Source organism: Carassius auratus, chromosome 3 (genome assembly GCF_003368295.1).
Source record: "Carassius auratus strain Wakin chromosome 3, ASM336829v1, whole genome shotgun sequence".
NCBI lineage: Eukaryota > Metazoa > Chordata > Actinopteri > Cypriniformes > Cyprinidae > Carassius > Carassius auratus.
The window spans coordinates 25278764-25297212 of NC_039245.1; the positions used below are offsets into that span (position 1 = coordinate 25278764).

The following is an 18449-nucleotide window of genomic DNA, read 5'->3' on the forward strand; positions in this document are numbered from 1 at the left end:
TTGGTTTTATGAAGTATTATAATTTGTCAAGATCGAGAAATGTGAGCTAAAATCATCACAATTAAAGAACCAAAGACTTAAACTACTTCAGTCCGTGTGCATTGAATTTAACACGAGTTGCACAATTTGAGTTGAATTACTGAAAAAAAGTAACTTTTCCTCGACATTCTAATTTATTGAGAAGCAACAGAAGGGAATGGCATATATCTAGAAATCTTATATAAAAAAGGTAGGCATTCTGGAAATAGTTTTGAACGATGTGGAAAAGGTGATACCGGTTGTTCATATGGAAATAAAACACAAGATGAAAACATTAGACAGAACATGTCCTGGCACTGAAAAAAGCAAGATGGAAAGAAATTTCAGTTGAGGAATGTTTTGGATGCACAAGATGATTAGAACAGTGAATTTGACTGCCGTCTGCTGTGATGAGAGAGGATGGACAGATCAATCTTAAAGCAGCTATACTACACAATGGACCATCTGCTTTCTCAGACATAATTTATGATGGGCAGATCACAGATGGATCAGAGTGGATGCTATAATGATTTGACAAATATGCTCACAACTTTTCAAAAATCTCTTTTTAATGTTTTGGAAACATTTTTCAAATGCAATTTGATGACTGGGATGAGATTGGAAAGTCTCATAAGTCCACACTGCTGTTTCAGTGCTTCAGTAGTTACTCTTACCTCATTGTATGCAGGGGTGAGATTGCTGAGGTTTTTTATTGTTCAAGTTCTGTGATTAACTCTGACACACATTTCCCTTTGTCACATACAATTCAGGAGATCTGAGGGCAGAGAGTGGAGACAGAAGTGAAGATATGAGACAGAAAAAGAGCTGAAGAGAGAGTTAAAGAGAGAAGGGGAAAGAGACTGGGAGGAAGAGAGACAGGAAGGTAGCTAGACTGGAGACTGGACACAGAGGAAGATGACAAGCAGACAGGTAAAGAGAGAGACATGTACAGAGAAAGGGATGGAGGGAAAGAAAGAAAAGAAACACTGACAGGTAAAGACAATAAGAATGTTAGGGAGAGACAGGTAGAGAGTGAGGAAGAGAGAGATGAGTAGATTGAAAGTAAAGAAAGACAGTTATAGGAAGAGAAACGAGTAAAAAGAGTGGATAGTTAGAGTAGAATGGGAAGGTACGAGACAGGTAGACAGCAAGAGAAGGAGAAAGAGAGACATAGATTGGAAGAAGTGAAAGGGAGAGGAATAAAATAAAGATAGCCAGAGTAGGAAGGTAAGAGACAGGTAGATAGGACAAAAGACAAGTAAAAAGACATGCAGACAAAGAGGTATAGAGAGACAGGCAGACTATAAGGAGTAGAAGAGACAGTAAAAAAAGAGAGATATGGGTAGAGTAGGAAGGTAAGAGAGAAAGAAAGACAAGTAGAAGAGAGACAGGTAGAGAGAGAAGGGAGAGACATTTTGAGAGGCAAGAACAGAGATAGACTGGAAGCAGAGAAAAGGACAGATAGTGGGAGAAAATGGAAAAAAAAGAATAGAGAGAGAGGAAGCAGGGTAAATAGAGAGGGAGAGGAAGAGAGGTAAAGAGGAAGAAAGACAGCTTGAGAGAGACCAGTTGTGAGAGGGACAAAGAGATAAGCAGATTGAGATGGTGGGAAAAAAAAACTAGAGATGCAGGAAGAGAAAGAGATAGGTAGAGTTGTGGAGAGGAAGGATACAGACAGGCAAAAATAGGTAGAAAAAAAGAAGCAGGAAAAAAGAGTGGGAGGGGATGGTGAGTCCGACAGGTAAAAAATGAGAGAGATATATTAAGGTGTGGGGACATATGAATAAAGATGGAGTGAAACAGATAGAAAGGGAGAAATTAAGGCAGGTGGAGAGATGGAGACAGAAGATGTAGAGATAGAGTAGAGATAGACAAGTGGATATGGAGAGAGGCAGGAAAACAGGGTAACTGTGAGACAGACGGGGTTAGAGGGAAAGAGGAACCGAGACAGCATTCAGTGAGCGTATGCTCATGAGAGAGAGAGAGAGAGAGAGAGATAGAGGGCTGTTATCTGAGCGTGCTTTGACTGCCTGCCATCTTACAGATGGAATCACAAAGTAGTGAACGAGAGCTGAGGGGGTAGGCAGAGGGTCACGTTCTCTGAGCAGCCCAAACTGAAACTAAAAAACAATGCTGAGATTGTGAAACAGGAACTGCTGGACTTTACAGCAGACGTGGTTCCCACCATTATATGCAGCATGAAGCATGACTGAAGGGAGAGGTGCAGATGAATCTGAACAAAAACTATGAAATAACACCATCTCACAACAGCCAGGACAGAGAATTCATAAAATAACCCACCTCCCTTCCCGTCGTGTTGTTAGCTCGAAGCGAGAAGATTAACTTTCATCAATCTCATCTGATTCCCTGGAAGATTTTGAACAAGTTTGTGTTGCATTACAAAAATCAGAACTAACAAGTTGATCCCTGATGTGCCCAGAAAAGCCTCAGTGAATTACTAATTTCTTGGCAGCAAGGCAAAAACTCTAACGGGACAGTCATCTGAGAAATCTGACTCTGTGTTGTTTGATAGCACAACTCCTGTTAGTTGGCTCCCTCTTGCATAACAAAATACTATCAGTTAGATAAATGCACTTTGGTTGTTCTCAAGGAAGATGATGTGGAACTGAAAGAACAAGGGCCAGTGCTCACAGAATTCAGAGCTAACATCAGATTTCTCCTTCGTCATTGCTAAGCTGAGTCACCAAACTATGGAGTGCAGCAGGACTGACCATGTTTACAATGGACTTCCAGAAGTATTTTTCTCTGTTTTTAACCCATCCAAAGTGCACACACACAGAGCTGTGAACACACATACACACACTTTGAACACACACCCGGAGCAGTGGGCAGCCATTTACTTGAACTCACAACCTTTCGATAGCGAGTCCAACTCTCTAACCATTAGGCCACGACTTCCCAAGAAGATGACAAACGCAACTTTGAAGAGGCAACGCACAACTCTTTAAGTATTGTGCATTAGTGACTGATTCTACCCGCTGAATTTTTTTTTTAGTGCCATCATCCTTGTTAGCACACCTGCCTCTCACACTGGTTGATGCTGGTTTAAATTCCACCTGTTGCAGGGTGAGTAGGATGGGTGAATGTGATGAAGGCTAGCCAGAAAAGGCTTTGCAGGTAAAACTCACTCCCTTGGTCTCGAAAGGTGTGCTAGCGACTGACACCCATGCTGGTTGACATTGGTTTGAATCCCAATCCTTACGGCGCAAATAGGACCAATTTCATTGGTGCCGTGACCCGAATGGGAGTGACCATTGAGGAGGTTGAGTGTTATGGAAGTTGGCTATTAAGAGTTGTGCAGGCAAACTTGGAGCCTCCCATGCTGGTTGATGATGGTTTTGTAAAGAAAAAACTTTCCTCTGGTCTCAAATGTGTGCTGTAACTGACGCTAAAGGTTGTGTCCTTTAGCCAACCATGAAGGTTGACTCTGGTTCAAATCCTGCACTGAGTGGTACAAGTAAGATGCAACCAGATAAAACCAAATCTATTGAAACAAAATCTGTGGTAACAAGGGTTCAATGTGCGCCTGTTTAGCACTAGCCCATTCAAAATTGTTTGAGTATTCTGATTAAATAAAAATAGAAAGTAACATGTATTAAAAAACAGACTTTCTTATCAGTGCCTGTTTGTTGCAACTATTACCGACCTTAATAGTTACTATAATGAGCAAAACTATTGTTTATTTAGTAACTAAAGTTAACATGGTATTTTTTATGTTATTTTTGTGCAATGGAAATTTTTCACACCCAATGGGACTTTTAGCCTTAAGATCTCAACACTTTTAATTCAAGACACACTCACACACTCCAAGTCCCCATTCAGCTGAGCAGAGAAACAGACTTCCCTCTGTGCCCAGAACCTGGATCAGTGCAGAAAGCCATGCAGCTGTGTGAGACAGCTGTCAGGAATATGGCAGACAATGCGCTTTGACATGTTGATTCACTGCTTGCTGGCTACGAGCAGCCTGCATCGCTTCAGAAATGCATGCATTAATGGAGGTTTCTTCCAATCTCCTCAGGAGTTCCAACATAAAATATTTATGCTTGAAGGACTTGGAAAACATACAGACATGACTGCTAGCTTGGGTTTAACCATGGACTTTAGTTAGCTAAAATAAACTGTAAAAATGGAGGTAGGAAGAATCTAACACAAACATTTGTCTTCCTTTTAAAGATATAAAAGTGGTGTGGAAAAACCTAACAGTAAAAAACGTTTCATGGAAAAAGCAGGGAGGTTTATAATTAGCCATTAGCAGTTAGCACTCCTAATGGCCCAGTCCATTTCACAAATTTAAGAACCCTTAAAAACAAGCATAACCAGCGTGAACCATACTACTATAAAATGTTTTAGTTGCTTGCAATAAATAAATAAATAAATAGCCAGAACACATATTTATTTTTGAAAGGCCATCAATGGGGGGGGGGGGGGGGGGGAAACAGGGACATTTTTAGAACTTGGTCTTTAGATCAAACAATTTTTCCTTTTCTCACTATGGTTTACCAGCATTTTTATGTTGCATCATCAACAATCTGTTGCAGTCAGATTTGACATTCTCTAATCCCCGAACATTGTGTCTTTCAGCAGGTCCCATGTCTGCCACTCAAATCCAACCCTTCTTCACACACAATGCATAAATGCATCACTTCAGCTCAACTTTCTGCCACGGCTGAGGGCTCAGACGGCGTGCTCTAAACATTACCCCAGTTGTCATATTTCACAGAGTTTGATATGTGAACTGCCGTAACAGGATTTGAACCTAAAATATTCTAAGCCTCTTTCACTATATCAAACTATTTAAACACAAGATCCAATGTAGGGTAGCAAATGTGCTGTTTTTATTTATTTATTTTGAATACACTTATACATTTTTTTTAAAAATTTTTTTAATTATTATTCCTGCCCACACATTCAATCAGCAAATTCACTCCCTTTTCCCCTCCATTTTTCATGACAAAATGCATCTGAAGCTGGGAATAAACCTGAATCTTCCAGTTGGATTTTCTGTCTGCATTCCAAAACAACACAGATAAACCCTGCTTAGGCTGAAAACCCCTGGTGCAGGTTTTTACATGATTTTTGCTTTAGCAAATAATTTCCCATGTCATAAATCAAACTGATGCACATTAAAATTTTAATATACATCCAATCTAACCTTATACAGTACATACCATGGTTTACCCATAGCCCACAGCTAGAAGTGACAATCAGAGAGAGAGAGAGAGAGAGAGAGAGAGAGAGAGAGAGAGAGAGAGAGAGAGAGAGAGAGAGAGAGAGAGAGAGAGAGAGAGAGAGAGAGAGAGAGAGAGTTTATGGGGGTGATGGTATCTTCCTGGTTGAGCTGGATGTAATATTCAATATGACATGAACATATTCTGCATTATAGCGTTGAAAGCACAAAAGCTGTAGCCGAAAATACTTTCTCTGTTGCTGCTGTGAGAGTTCATATCAAAGCAATGCAGCAATTTCAGAACCAACATGAGGGGGGGAATAATTAACATCAAAGGAGTGGAAAACTCAAACTTGGCTCTTAGCTTAAAGATCCACAAGCTATTTTGCGGTGTGAGAGTTTTTGTTCATGTTAAGGCTCATCTAGTCTGGCATTCACTTTAAAGAGCTACTCATAGACCAAACTTTTAGAATGTGAATAAACAAGAGTTGTTTTGAGGGTTCATAACAGTGTCTAACCCACACATGCTAAACGGGACATGTTCCTCAAGCAACATCCTCTATGTTCTTGGAACAATATTCCTATTTACCACTCATTGCCCTTTTAGGGGCTATGATAAGATCCTGGAGTCAGAGACTGAATTATGGATGGATCTGATAATAAACAGAAGAATTCATAAAGTTGCTGGAGATATGCATTTTATACACTTCAAAAATGCTGCAACTCAAAGCACCTTACATTTGCATTCAAGGCATACATTTATCAGTTTACATGTTCCCTCAGAATAAAAATTGCGCAAAGTAAATATTACAAGCCTGAACACTGCAGAATTAGGAATAAATTGATAAACAATTAGCAACAAATGTTTCAGAAAGGTATGCTAAAGTGTTGTCACATGACAAACATTAATTGCAGCATACTGCAATATAGTAGGAGTTGTATGGTTGTAGGCCATTCCAAACACAGATTCTGTACTGATTTCAGTGTACTTAAGTTATATTAAGTACACTGCTTATATTAAGCAGATTCTGGTAAATATAGTAGTATTTGATGCTTACAGAAAATGTGCACACTATGCACAGCAAACATACTGGATACTGGAGAAATAGTATGAGTAGTATGATAGTATGACATTTCGCACCAAGCAAATGTCATTGTTAGGGTTAGCGCTAATGCTAACACTAGTTGACAAGAATGTTGTTACTTTAACAACAAAAGATGTTGATTCAGGAACACATCTTGGGTAAATCATGTTGTGTACACACATGCAAACAATCTCAACATCTCAATCACAGTCTCTCATTGTTGTAACTTGACAGATCAATAGAAAGAATCTCGACTTTCAAGTTTGTAAATCTACCCCAAACAACATTCCTTCCCTTGCGAAAAAGAAGAGTGCTCATTTGTATTAAATTTGCCATTTAAAATCTTAAAAGCATATTTTTAAAAACTCTACTTGCAGTCTTTGTTTTATTTTTTAATACACTTAAGTAGATATTTAAAAGCATTTTAACTCTAATATGTTATTTGATATTAAATTCAAAGTTGATAGATTTCAAATTAAGTATTTATTATATTTAAATACATGAAATACAAGTAATTTCACAAAAATTTAAGCTACAAGCCTTTTTTCATTGATCTGTAAATAACATACAGTTAGGTGTCTGATAGCAATACCTTTAAAGTTTATTATTTCTGTAATAAGCAGTCCTTTTAAAAGTATACTTCTTTGTTTTTTGTCTCAGTGTCTTTTTCTATTGGCACCTCTCTCTCCTTTCTCATTCCATGGCGATCACTAGCACTCAGTGCTGTGGAATAATTAAACCATTCAGTGAGCAGGGCTTTCGTGTAAAATAAAGCTATACCTTCCTCATTTTGATAGGATGAGTGCTTTTCCATGGCACAAATCCCACTGGCTGGTCTCTAAATGAACATGGAGAAGGTAGAGTGAAAGGTTGTACAATGATTTATAGCTGCATTTGCACCTAGATCCCAGTCAGATAACTCAAGTTCAATAAACTCCTCTCACATACACACACGCGTGGTTTCTAAGACTTCAGGAACCGGAGCAGTTACCCCTCCATGCGCCTGCAGATAGATTAGCATCCCGCTCAAAGCAGCAGCACATCAAAAGAAGCTTTGATGCTCAGTGTGGCTGCACAGAGGGGCAGGTGAGGGAAAGGGTGGCCCCGTGCAGTCAACAAGGATTTTGGGAAATACTCTCAGCTTTTAAAGCTGGAGAAATCTGGAGAAATCTTCTCGGAGTGGGAGATAGATGTAGATGCTGGGAAAAGGGGGAAACCTGCAGCTTTATTCGGGATGAAAAGTGTCTACTTGCTCTGGAGGTTCAGTGGTTTGAGTAGGACCATATGGAAGGCTATTCATGTCAATGAAATGATGAACAGACGATCATTCAAGCTAAGAACCTGGTATTTGCTTTATAGCGGTGATCATTCAAAGCACAAACCGAGAAATTAATGCCAAATTGTACCTATTGCAGAATATGATTATTATTTAATTAACACTTCCAAGGTGTAATTGCTCAAAAGTGTGAAACACAGCTCAAGAGAACTCTGTGTGTTCGTCAGTGTAGTCAGACTCTGTCAGTTGTTGTCCTTGTCTAGATTATTATGTTTACTTATTTATTTTATTGCAAACCAAGATTTCCTTGTAAATCATAAAGAAAAGATCAACCTAGTCATGAACTTAACAATAAAGAAATATCAAGATAGAAGTGCATGTGCTACCAAATGTGAAATTATTAAATTAAACCATGCTGGCTGGCAAGTTTAATTTGAAAATTAACTTTATCCAATGGATAAAATGGTCCACTAGTGTGACCAGAACCAAACTATGTGTACAACAACATTTTCAAAAACAACTAGTCAGTGGGTTGTCAAACAGTAAACTGTTCAATTAACAAATTGAAATCAGTATTTGGAATGTACACCCTCTGGCTTTAAAATAGCTTTTGTCCTCGGTACATTTGCATACAGTTTTTAAGGTAGTCTAGGAAATATTTACACAGTTCTTAAAGAGATTGTTCATTCAAAAATTAAAATTCTGTCATTAATGACTCAATTCGTTCTAAAATGTAAGACCTTCGACCTTTCATTCAAAATGTACACAAAATTGTAAATGGCAGAGCCTCAAGCCATCCAAGTTGTAGATGAGTTTGTTTCTTCATTTGCTCACCAAATGGATCCTTTGCAGTGAACGGGTACCATCAGAATTAGTGAATGGTTGCTGTCAGAGTTCAAACAACTGATATAAACATCACAACAATCCACACGACTCCAGTCCAGCAATTCACATATTTTAAAGAGAAAAGCAGCGTGTTTGTAATAAACAAATAAATCATTAAGACACTTTCAATTTAAACCATTGCTTCTGGCCAAAAAGTCCATCCAAAATGGTGCTTGATTTGTGCATATATCTCTTCTGATTCAGACAGGATGACTTTTACACTGTAGAAAAGTGATGCTCTGAAGTTAAAAGCATCCTGATAATGAATCTGTTTATTACAAACACCCAGCTTGTTGTTAACTGTAATGTTTTTATCAGTTGTTTGGACTCTCATTCTGATGGGAGCCATTCACTGCAGAGGATCCACTGGTGAGCAAGTGAAAAGCCATTTTCAACAACTTGTCTTTTTTTGTAAGTACTATTACCTTGATGGCAAAAGGACTGTTTAGAAATGACAAATTTGGTAATGGTACACCAAAGCAAATGATAAAAATAACCATCTTAAACATCTAACTAGCATAAGACAATGCTGTATTGTACACCGCTTCATGACCAAGAAACAATTCATTTTGGCCTAAGCTGGTCATTTATTTTCAGCAGGGAGTGCTATTACAAACATGCATAAGCCACCTTGTATTGTGTGTGAATTGCTCATCTCCTGATTCTACTGTTGGGCAATAACTGTGTGTTTTTATCCACCAACTGTTTGTGTGTACCCACCAAGAAAGACTGAGAAATCACAGTTGGCAATGACAAAGCTTAATCAAAGAAAACAATGACCAATTATCCCCTGGCAATTATCTGATCCCAAAATAATTCAGGTAGCCATGGCAGTATTGTTTCAACACAGGGAATATCGCAGATCCATCCTATTTTATGTGCGGCTGTTACAGCTTCTGCTGTCAAATATCCCCGAGAGCATTTGATATTGTCTTGCAGTTTTTAATTAATGCATAGGCCTGGTGATGTTAATTAAAACCAGAATGATCATTACCCACCAGTAAAGATCATACAGGTGCTTGTGCTGGCGGCCAACAAATGCTGATCACAACTGAGGAGTTACTCTAATGACCATGATCAGGTGCAGTCTTTAGGTGCTTAAATAATTGGGGATTTTTAGGTAAATAATTACTTATTCAATTTATCTTTGCTTTGTTCATAGCATAATAAGGGAGCTTAAAGGGACAGAACACCCCAAAATTTGACAAAATCGTTGAGAAAATGTATTTAGTCACCCTCATGTCATTCCAAACTTGCCATTTCATTATTATTTTTTCTTTCTGTGGAACACAAAATAATTTTGGTAACCAAAAGCATATTTCAAAGAATGTTGTTAACCAAAAGTGTATTTTAAAGGATGTTTGTAAGAAAAAAGAAAAAGAAAAAAAGAACAATGTTGGCGAGTGTATTTCGATTATTGTTGGTAACCAAAAGTGTATTCTGACGAATGCTGGTAACCAAAAGTGTATTTTTAAGAATGTTGGGAATCAAAAATATATTTTGAAGAAGTTTGGTAAACAAACAGTTTTGAGACCCAATGACTTCCATAGTAATTTTCTCCATACTGTGGACATCAATGGGACCCAAAACCGTTTGGTTACCAACATTCTTCAAAATATCTCATTTTTTGTTCCACAGAAGACACAAAGTCATACAGGTTTGGAGTGAAATGAGGGTGAGTAAATTATGGTAGAATATTAATTTTGGGGTAAACTATTCCTTTAAGGCCTAGAAGAAAATTGATGAGTTAGACTTATTTGTGCATTCTTTCTTGACCCCATTCTATTTATAACATACTTTTATATGTTTTACATGCAGAAAGAATGCATACATACACTAATCTTGGTCGACATCCAACAGCAGAACAACATGTTTTTGTTGAAACACAAAAGGCTTTGTCCACACCACTTGAATCAACAATGTATGCTGAGGAAATTCTTAAAAACAGGTTCTCCTTTGGGTTTGAAGTGATGAAAAATGAAAGACTATCACTTACTTCATTGGTTTGAACAGGGCTTGTCCGTAGTTCTGGAATGACATGATGAGCTTCAGCTGAGTGCCACCTGACTTCATTGCTGTGAAGGAAACATAAATACTTTAACAACAGCCAACCAGTTTTCTAAAAACAAGACAATATGAACACCCACCCACACAAACTAACACAATCTTCTCTTCCAGTATTCATGCTAAATAGCTTTTGCTCCAACTCACACAAGCATGTATAAGCCATGATGTTTTGCAGTCTTGTAAACAGCAGTGGTGATTTCTTAGTGCATTTTGTCAGACCGTCAACAAATCTCATGAATACATGGCAAATCCCATGAGCAGCTATGCAACCATCTGCTGTTCATGAGAGTCAAACAGTTAAATGGTTGAAATATCAGTATTGAGTTTTGGCGCACATTTGTAAGTTACAGAATATGACCATCTCAGGGTACTTCAAATGAAGGGTCAATGACGTGACTATAATAATACTGAATAGTAGATACAGTACAATAGTATAACATTTAATTAAAATGTTGGATTGAAATATTTTAATTCATCAAGATATATATTTTTATTATATATCTATATATATATATATATTGTTTCTTGAGGACTGTCTGAGTACCACATCTTCATAAGTATGGACAAAGTCCTCGCAGTGACCTAAGAAGGGCAGGTATTAAACAGCCTCTGATATCCCTTCAAAGGAAGGTAAACAGACTTTCGTAAGAATGGACATATGGGCGTTTCATCACAAATTAAGTCCTTCGCAAGTGTGCACAAGCAGTTTGTGTGCGCATAGGCCTTTGGCAGCTTAAATTAGTCACAACAAATCATATTTACTACAAAGCGAATAATCCCCCAAATTACACCATACTGTCTACAGTGAAGTGCTGTTTCTCATGGCTTTCCCAGCAAGGGCTGTGTCAGTGCATGCCTCGCAATTTCCTTTTAAGTGCCAGATCCAGAAAGTCTAGTTCTGGAAGTCTTAAAACTATGACTGAAGTCAGGAAACTGACCTTAGATCCGCAGACAACATTTTTATTTGTCGGGTTGATGAATGAGATTGGACAGCAAAGATGGCTGATACGGCTTTACGTTGAGTAATCCAAAAATTCTGTACCATATTTCCCCAGAGGGAACCTGTGCTATTCTGCAGCAGTTATGTCTTATTAAACTCATTAGTTGAGCAGAGACACGTCAGTTGGAACAAAGCCATAATGTTGTAGCTCTTAGTGTTATTATCTGGTGTCTCTGGGTCTACACATACACAAATAAGTATTGTTTAACTGCACATCTTATGATTTGCTTCAATCCCTGGAGAACTGCTCTATTTATTTGATTAAATTCGTCCTATTTTTGCTAAATGTTTCCTGCAAAACTATTTTAGAGTCATTTTTAAAGCACTGCAATCACAACAGAGTAATTTACCAAGTGCTAAATTTATAACCTTAATTAATGAATCCTAATATGTTTAAAATAATCTCAAGCAAAGTGCTATTTGTTTCAGAGGCTGCATTGCACTACACTGTAAAAAGTGAACAAAGGCAATTCTTACTGTACCACAGAGGGTGAAGAGTGATTTTTTTTTTAAATGTGAAATATCTCATCCTGCTTAACATGCAGAAAACTAAAATTAAGCCATTGGTAACTTTATGAAAAGTGAATATATTTCAGTGTACTAAATTACAACTTTATCATTAAAAATGTGTAATTACAAATATATATTTTAATACGGCAGTACACTTTAACCATATTTCAAAGACAACAGATGTAATTATGAAATTATATAAAAAGTCCTACTTAAGTTGGTCAAAGAAACACATAAGTTCATCTAATTGCTTTAAAATATAATACGTTATTTAAATTGCAAATCACATGCAATTAAGTGTTCAAAAACAATCATTTTGCACCTAAGTATGTTCTTTTAAACTTTATTATTTCTGTTACAAGTACTCTTTTTAAAAGCTAAAGTGTACTTCTTTTCACAAAGTTGGTGACACTAGTGGCGCAGAAATTACTTTAACCCCAAAAAGCACATTTTGTCATTAATTACTCACCCTCATCTCGTTCCAAACCCATAAGAATTGTTGAATAAGGTCATTATTGTTGTGTTCTTTGTGCACAAAAATTATTCTCATAGTTTTATTAAATTACAGTTAAACCACTGATGTCACATGGACTATTTTAATGATTTCTTTACTACATTTCTGAGTCTTGACTATGGTATTTCCCTTGATGTCTATGCAGGGTCAGAAAGCTCTCGGATTTCATCAAAAATATTATAATTTTTGCTCCGAAGGTGATGGTCTTACAGGTATGAGGGTGAGTAATTATTGACAGAATATTTATTTTTAGGTGAACCATCCCTTTAATAATCTATTTTCAATAACCCTTCAAATGACTTTATTTGCTGTCAGGTTTATTAAATACTATTTTTAATTCAAATAAATCCAGTTACCACATGAAGAACAGAGCATGTGAGGTTTGCAGTTATAGTTTCTGAAACCAGAGACTGTTTTATAAGAGCATCACAATACAGACATCTCTAACTGCACAGGACTGGAAAAACTAAGTCACATAAGATCTTAAGGTGGACTTTCACAGTCTAATGGACGAAAAGTAGTTGTCAATCACACTCTCTCTTGGGAATAAAAGGATGTGTGTGTGTGCCGCTTCTGCCATCATTCTGCCTACAGAAATAGGTCCTGATGTTCACTAGCCATGTCAAGTGCCTGAAAGCATGCACACATAAACATGTCTATACAGATCATTCTGTACACCTCACGAGCTTCTAAATAAAATACTTCCAAATGGCAGTTTCCAGAACAACTGACAAAATAGGCTCTGAAACTCTTAAAATTCAAGTCACATTTTTTCAATTTCTCAGCAAATGAAGATGGAAAGAAGGTGCTTAACTTTCAGAAATATAAATTACATGAGCAGCTGTATTTTATGAGAAATATGGGACATTTACCAATCCATGTATGATTTTTATTCCCCCCTAGATTCTCTAAATCCTAAATTTTCTACACGCAATTGGTAACGGGGTTGGAGATTTAGCCAAGTCATATATAAGTAGGGCCTAACTAGTTTGGGTCAAAATTTAGCTTTTATAGTTCACAGATAAATTGAATTCATTTGTTTAACCTCTCAAAATTTGTATACACTTTTAACTTTTGAAGTGTTTTTAAAATAACCTATTTTCAAGCCGTATTAATCTCATGTTAGATTATAATTGATGTAACATATAACTACTACTACAAAAAAGTGGGATTTGTGCATCTAATGCTTTTAAAAGGTAATGGGATAAATGGCAAATATTCTCCCCCATTCCTCATTCACATGCACATACATCCAGTAAAGCCCATCTAGCCTCCAAAATTCATTGTACAGTAACTCCACACCACAATTACATTTTGCACACCATTGACCTATTTGGCTCATGGCATTTCTAGAATGGCTCTTAACCACTGGACAATAATTGCTTTTGGGATGGCAGCACAGGGCCTAGAGTCTTCCATTAAACAGGAGCAGGTCCTGGACCCGAACTCACCTACACTGGTGATATTCTGGGAGACCAGGTCCTTCAGCAAGGCACCGATGATGTGGCTGTGTCTGGGGTAGAGCTCGTATCGGTTAATCTCGATGTGGAAGCGGAGCCAGTTGGGATATGACTCAGCATTGGCCTCCCCTGCTGGACTGTACTCCTCTTCCTCCATGTTCCCCTCGTTATGCCTGCCGGTCAGGAACGGTGGAGGACATTAGTCACTAATAACACACATGCTGCATGACAACAGGAAACCACCAGGGTGAATGTATTATTATAATTTTTTATTTTATTTTATTTTTATTAGAAAAAAGCGTCAAACTTTGAAGAAATCTTGATACATTTACATTTCATTTACTTTAATATAATACAATATTACAACTTATACAGTTGTTAGACAAATTATAATATCAAAAACACATTCAAGTTAAAATGATAATCATGTACTTTAAATGCGCATTTTAAATCAGCAATTTAAATAAATATACTTCATAAATCAAGACAAAAGATGATTAAAACAATTATTTACAATGCACTTTAAAGTAAAACTTTTAATTTGGCATTATTACAAAGTGCACCTTTTAAAACTCTCTTTTTAAGTACAATTAAGTAACCTTTTTTTTAATAATATGCTTCAAAATTCAGCTCCATTTGAGTTAAAATTACTCTATATCTATCTAAAGAGCAGAATTGTATTTCATTTATTTAAATTGTTTTACCTTTTATGGTTACACTTTATTTCGATAGTCCACTTTAAACATTCTACTGACTATAAGTAACTTTGTAACTACAAGTCAACTACATATCAACTAAATCTCAGAAATTTGCAACTACATTTCTACTATCTCTCAGAGTAGACTGTTAGGGGTAGGTTCAGGGTTAGTGTTAGGGGTAGGTTTAGGGTTAGTATAAGTTGAAAAAAAGTTGACAAAGAAAGTGTTAGAAGATATTAAGCAGACAGTCTACTAATACTCTACTAATTGCTAGTTGAATGTAGTTGTAAAGTTACTTACTGCTTGTAGAATGTCTAAAGTGGACTATCAAAATAAAGTGTTACCCATTTTATTTATTTAAATTGTATTAAAATAGACGCAATTAATCCATCGCTGAATTAATTTATGTAGTACACTTTGATAACTGTGCAAAACATTGAAATGAAGGTGAGCATGAATGTGTCTAATGCCATGCACAGAAAATAGCGTGGTGACAGTGGAATGACTGAATACATCAGCTGTACTTCATTTTCCCGAGGCCCCTGACCGCACAACAACACACATGCATGAGTTCAGTCTATTAAAACATTGTGTCCCATGAATAAATGAAAAGGAATATTAAACAGTAATCTGACAGCATCTGGATGACAAGCTTGTTACATGCCTTTTCTGTGATAAACAAAGCACTGTTAAAAAGGCATTTAAACACAATTCATGTTTAGCTCATCTGGATCTGGATCCAGATCCGTCAGGCATGGTTAAAAGGCATGTTTAGTTAATTCAGGCATGGCTAAAGGCAGTGAGAATAAGCTATCCCTGGAGCACGGGTGAAGAACAAAAAGAGAGGACACAGGAGCGAACAAAGGACACAACACCGACAAAAACCCCTTCAGCTTAATGCATGTGACAGCTCTGAAGAAAATAACACATCACACATAGATTACTCCTAGCAACAAAGCTCTTAACACTCACAATGAGTCAGTATGAACTGGTAATTATAAAAAGCACCCAAGCCACAGTATCATGTCTTTCCATGACATATGCACCCTTTTTATCTCTAGATTTAAAAATGTCAAATTATTGCTTTTAATCTCTATTCCCATTGAGAATATGACTTTATTATGATTATTACTTACTCAGAATGAGTAAATAATGACCCCTGGGTGTGACGTGAAACATTTTTTTCCCCCTTAGATCTGTTTCTAGATTGTGCAGTGTTTAATTTCCTTGTTTCTTTGGGATAAACACATTTTTCATCACTCATCTCAGTTACTGTATAGCCACACACTTAGGGTTCTTGACTATAAAAACTATACCGGGGCATGTTGTCACAATCGGTGACACCACAAATATGGTCTACTAGCCTATCTAAAGTGAAAAAAAGTAATTCTTCACAGAAAACTTTTCAGCTAAATTTAAACAGGAAGCCCTAAAATGTAAAATAATTCATTAAAAAGCACAAACTATCCCAATTATCTTATTATGACATTTGGCAACTAGGTGTTTAAAAACAACATAAAAAAGCCACTGCAGTATAAAACCCACATTTACATTTTTGACTATAAGCGATAACAACTAGAACCAGTCCCTATTCATATTTTAATTATGCAAATAATTGGGATATTAAAATCATTTCACATGCATAACAATATTTATTTACGCCTTTAAAAGTAGTACTTTCCATTCTTCTTTTCCTGCTGCTTTAGGATAAAATATGAGCAATCACCTTCAATGCTCTTTTGAAGGAAGACACATTTTGTCACATTAGTTTTTTTTAATGCTGGGAATATTTCTCAGCACAGATTTATTTTTTCAAACTTATTTGCTTATACTCTAGACCTTGTCAACACATAAAACCTTGTGAACCAGTTAGCATGGCATTCTGTCACACTATATGGTTGTCACAATGGGCAGGTTAGGCTACTGATTAAAAAAAACATCTTTGTTTGAAATATGAAATCTTCTCCAAAGTAGCCTAATATAAGTCATGTTCAAAATCATATAGCACCCTGTCCATTTTAATTATGCACATACCCGGGACTTCAATGCTCATTTTTAAACATACAGACAGTATGTGATTTAGCACACGCCAGGTTTAAAGTAGCACTTGCCATTCTTGTTGTCCGGCAGCTTTGGGGTAGAATCTGACATCACTGTTGAGGTTGAACAAGCTGTCGTCTTCAGAGAGATGAGGCAGCTCGGTCTTATAGAGGGGGTGCTCATAGAGCGCCTTCAGTCTGGAGGAACCATGGACAGCTCTCTGCTTCGGTCCTCTCACTGGATCTCTCATCAGACCTCTCTTCTCCGAGCCCAGCTGCAGCTGCCTCACTCTCTTTTCAGACTCGGCTCTCTCCGTCACCTTTTCCCGTGAGTGCGAAGTGAGGTTGGAGTTGGGTTCATTGCTGAAATCCTGCAGTAGTCTCAAAGAGTGTTTATTAGGCCAGCCCGGTTCGGCGACGGCGGCGGCTCTTGGGCGCTGTTTGGCCCAGGACCGAGGCTCCTCGCCCGGTGTGTGAGCGCAGGAGCAGCCGCCTCCACCTCCAGCGCTGGAGCTCGAGCCCGCCGCGCGCTTCTCCAGCTTGGGTAACAGGTCTATCACGATGTGCATGGTGCAGGCGACGAGAAACACCATTAAAATCAACACGCGAAATTTACGGAAGAGGATCATAATTATACCTAAAGCACTTGGCTCAATACGATACAGGCTATAATAAAGAGATTCAGGGGCGCATGTGGTGTCCTGTAATCCTCGCTATGCTGGGAGATTCATGTTAAAATAGGTGCGAAAATCTTCTTTTGGATCCTGCTGTTTCCAGTTGTATCAAGAAAGATTTCTGTTCGGCATAGTTGCGAGTGGCATGTTTGATTTTTAGGTGAGGATCAGATGTCCTGTCGCAGCTTTACAGGTTCATGATAAAACGCATCTGTCCCGGTAAATAATGGCAAAAAACACTGTGACTTCTCAAGAAGCGCACGGATGTCGGATCGGCAGTCCCATGTGTGGATATCTTCAGTTTGTGAAGAGAGAGATAAAGTGCATTAGTTCTTCAGGAGGAGCAGCCAGTGACAGGTGTAGATGTATCAGTGCCCTGTGTGTTAAATATTGGGATCCTGCCTCTCCTCGTCACAGCATTCAGATTGGCTGAGTGCATGAGACTCAAGGAAGAGCGACTCAAAGATATTCGGCTTGGAGTGCCACTACAGTTCCCTCATGTGAAGACAGAGGGCGCTGATGCGCATTAGACTGACCTCACTTGTGATAGGTGGCGGTAACACTATTCTCATTAATGCAAAACTATTATATAAGTCTTAATACATCAGTAGATATTGTATGAATTTTAAGGGAAATGTATGAATCAAAGGTTCTTGGTTTTTTTAATGTATATCTGTTAAAGAAAACAGTTCAAACTGAAATCATGTCATTTGCATATAAAATAAAAAAAAGTTTTGGAGAGACACAAGGATGAGTGAATAATGTTTATGTTATTCATGGAATTTTTCAGTGTCTGATGTTATGGGTTTGATTGGTCATTAACTAGCATGTAAGAGCTCTCCATAAACGCTGAGACTTCTGGTTAGGAAATTAGGATTCAAATCAGTTTAAAGTACTTTATTTGCCAAACTGACAGTTGAACAGTTTTTAAAAGATTAGCCTCACAAGAAGAGGATGGAAAACCAAAGCAATTGTCAGTATGGTGCAGAAATGTAAACATTTTAATCAAAACAATGGCAGGATTTTATCATCACC

At 37.5% G+C, this 18449-nt stretch overlaps 1 protein-coding gene across 1 annotated transcript in view; it reads right to left on the reverse strand.

Annotated features, from left to right (window-relative positions):
* The window catches only part of LOC113052355 (extracellular serine/threonine protein kinase FAM20C), a 50039-nt gene extending 32064 nt beyond the window's left edge, over window positions 1-17975 (reverse strand). Inside the window, exons 1-3 of the mRNA XM_026216818.1 lie at window positions 16813-17975; window positions 13995-14176; window positions 10449-10527 (exon numbers count right to left, since the gene is read on the reverse strand). Coding sequence (XP_026072603.1) covers window positions 10449-10527; window positions 13995-14176; window positions 16813-17369 — 818 coding nt within the window. The 5' untranslated portion in view covers window positions 17370-17975. The remainder of the gene's footprint in view (window positions 1-10448; window positions 10528-13994; window positions 14177-16812) is intronic.
* Between the last annotated feature and the right edge of the window lie 474 nt (window positions 17976-18449).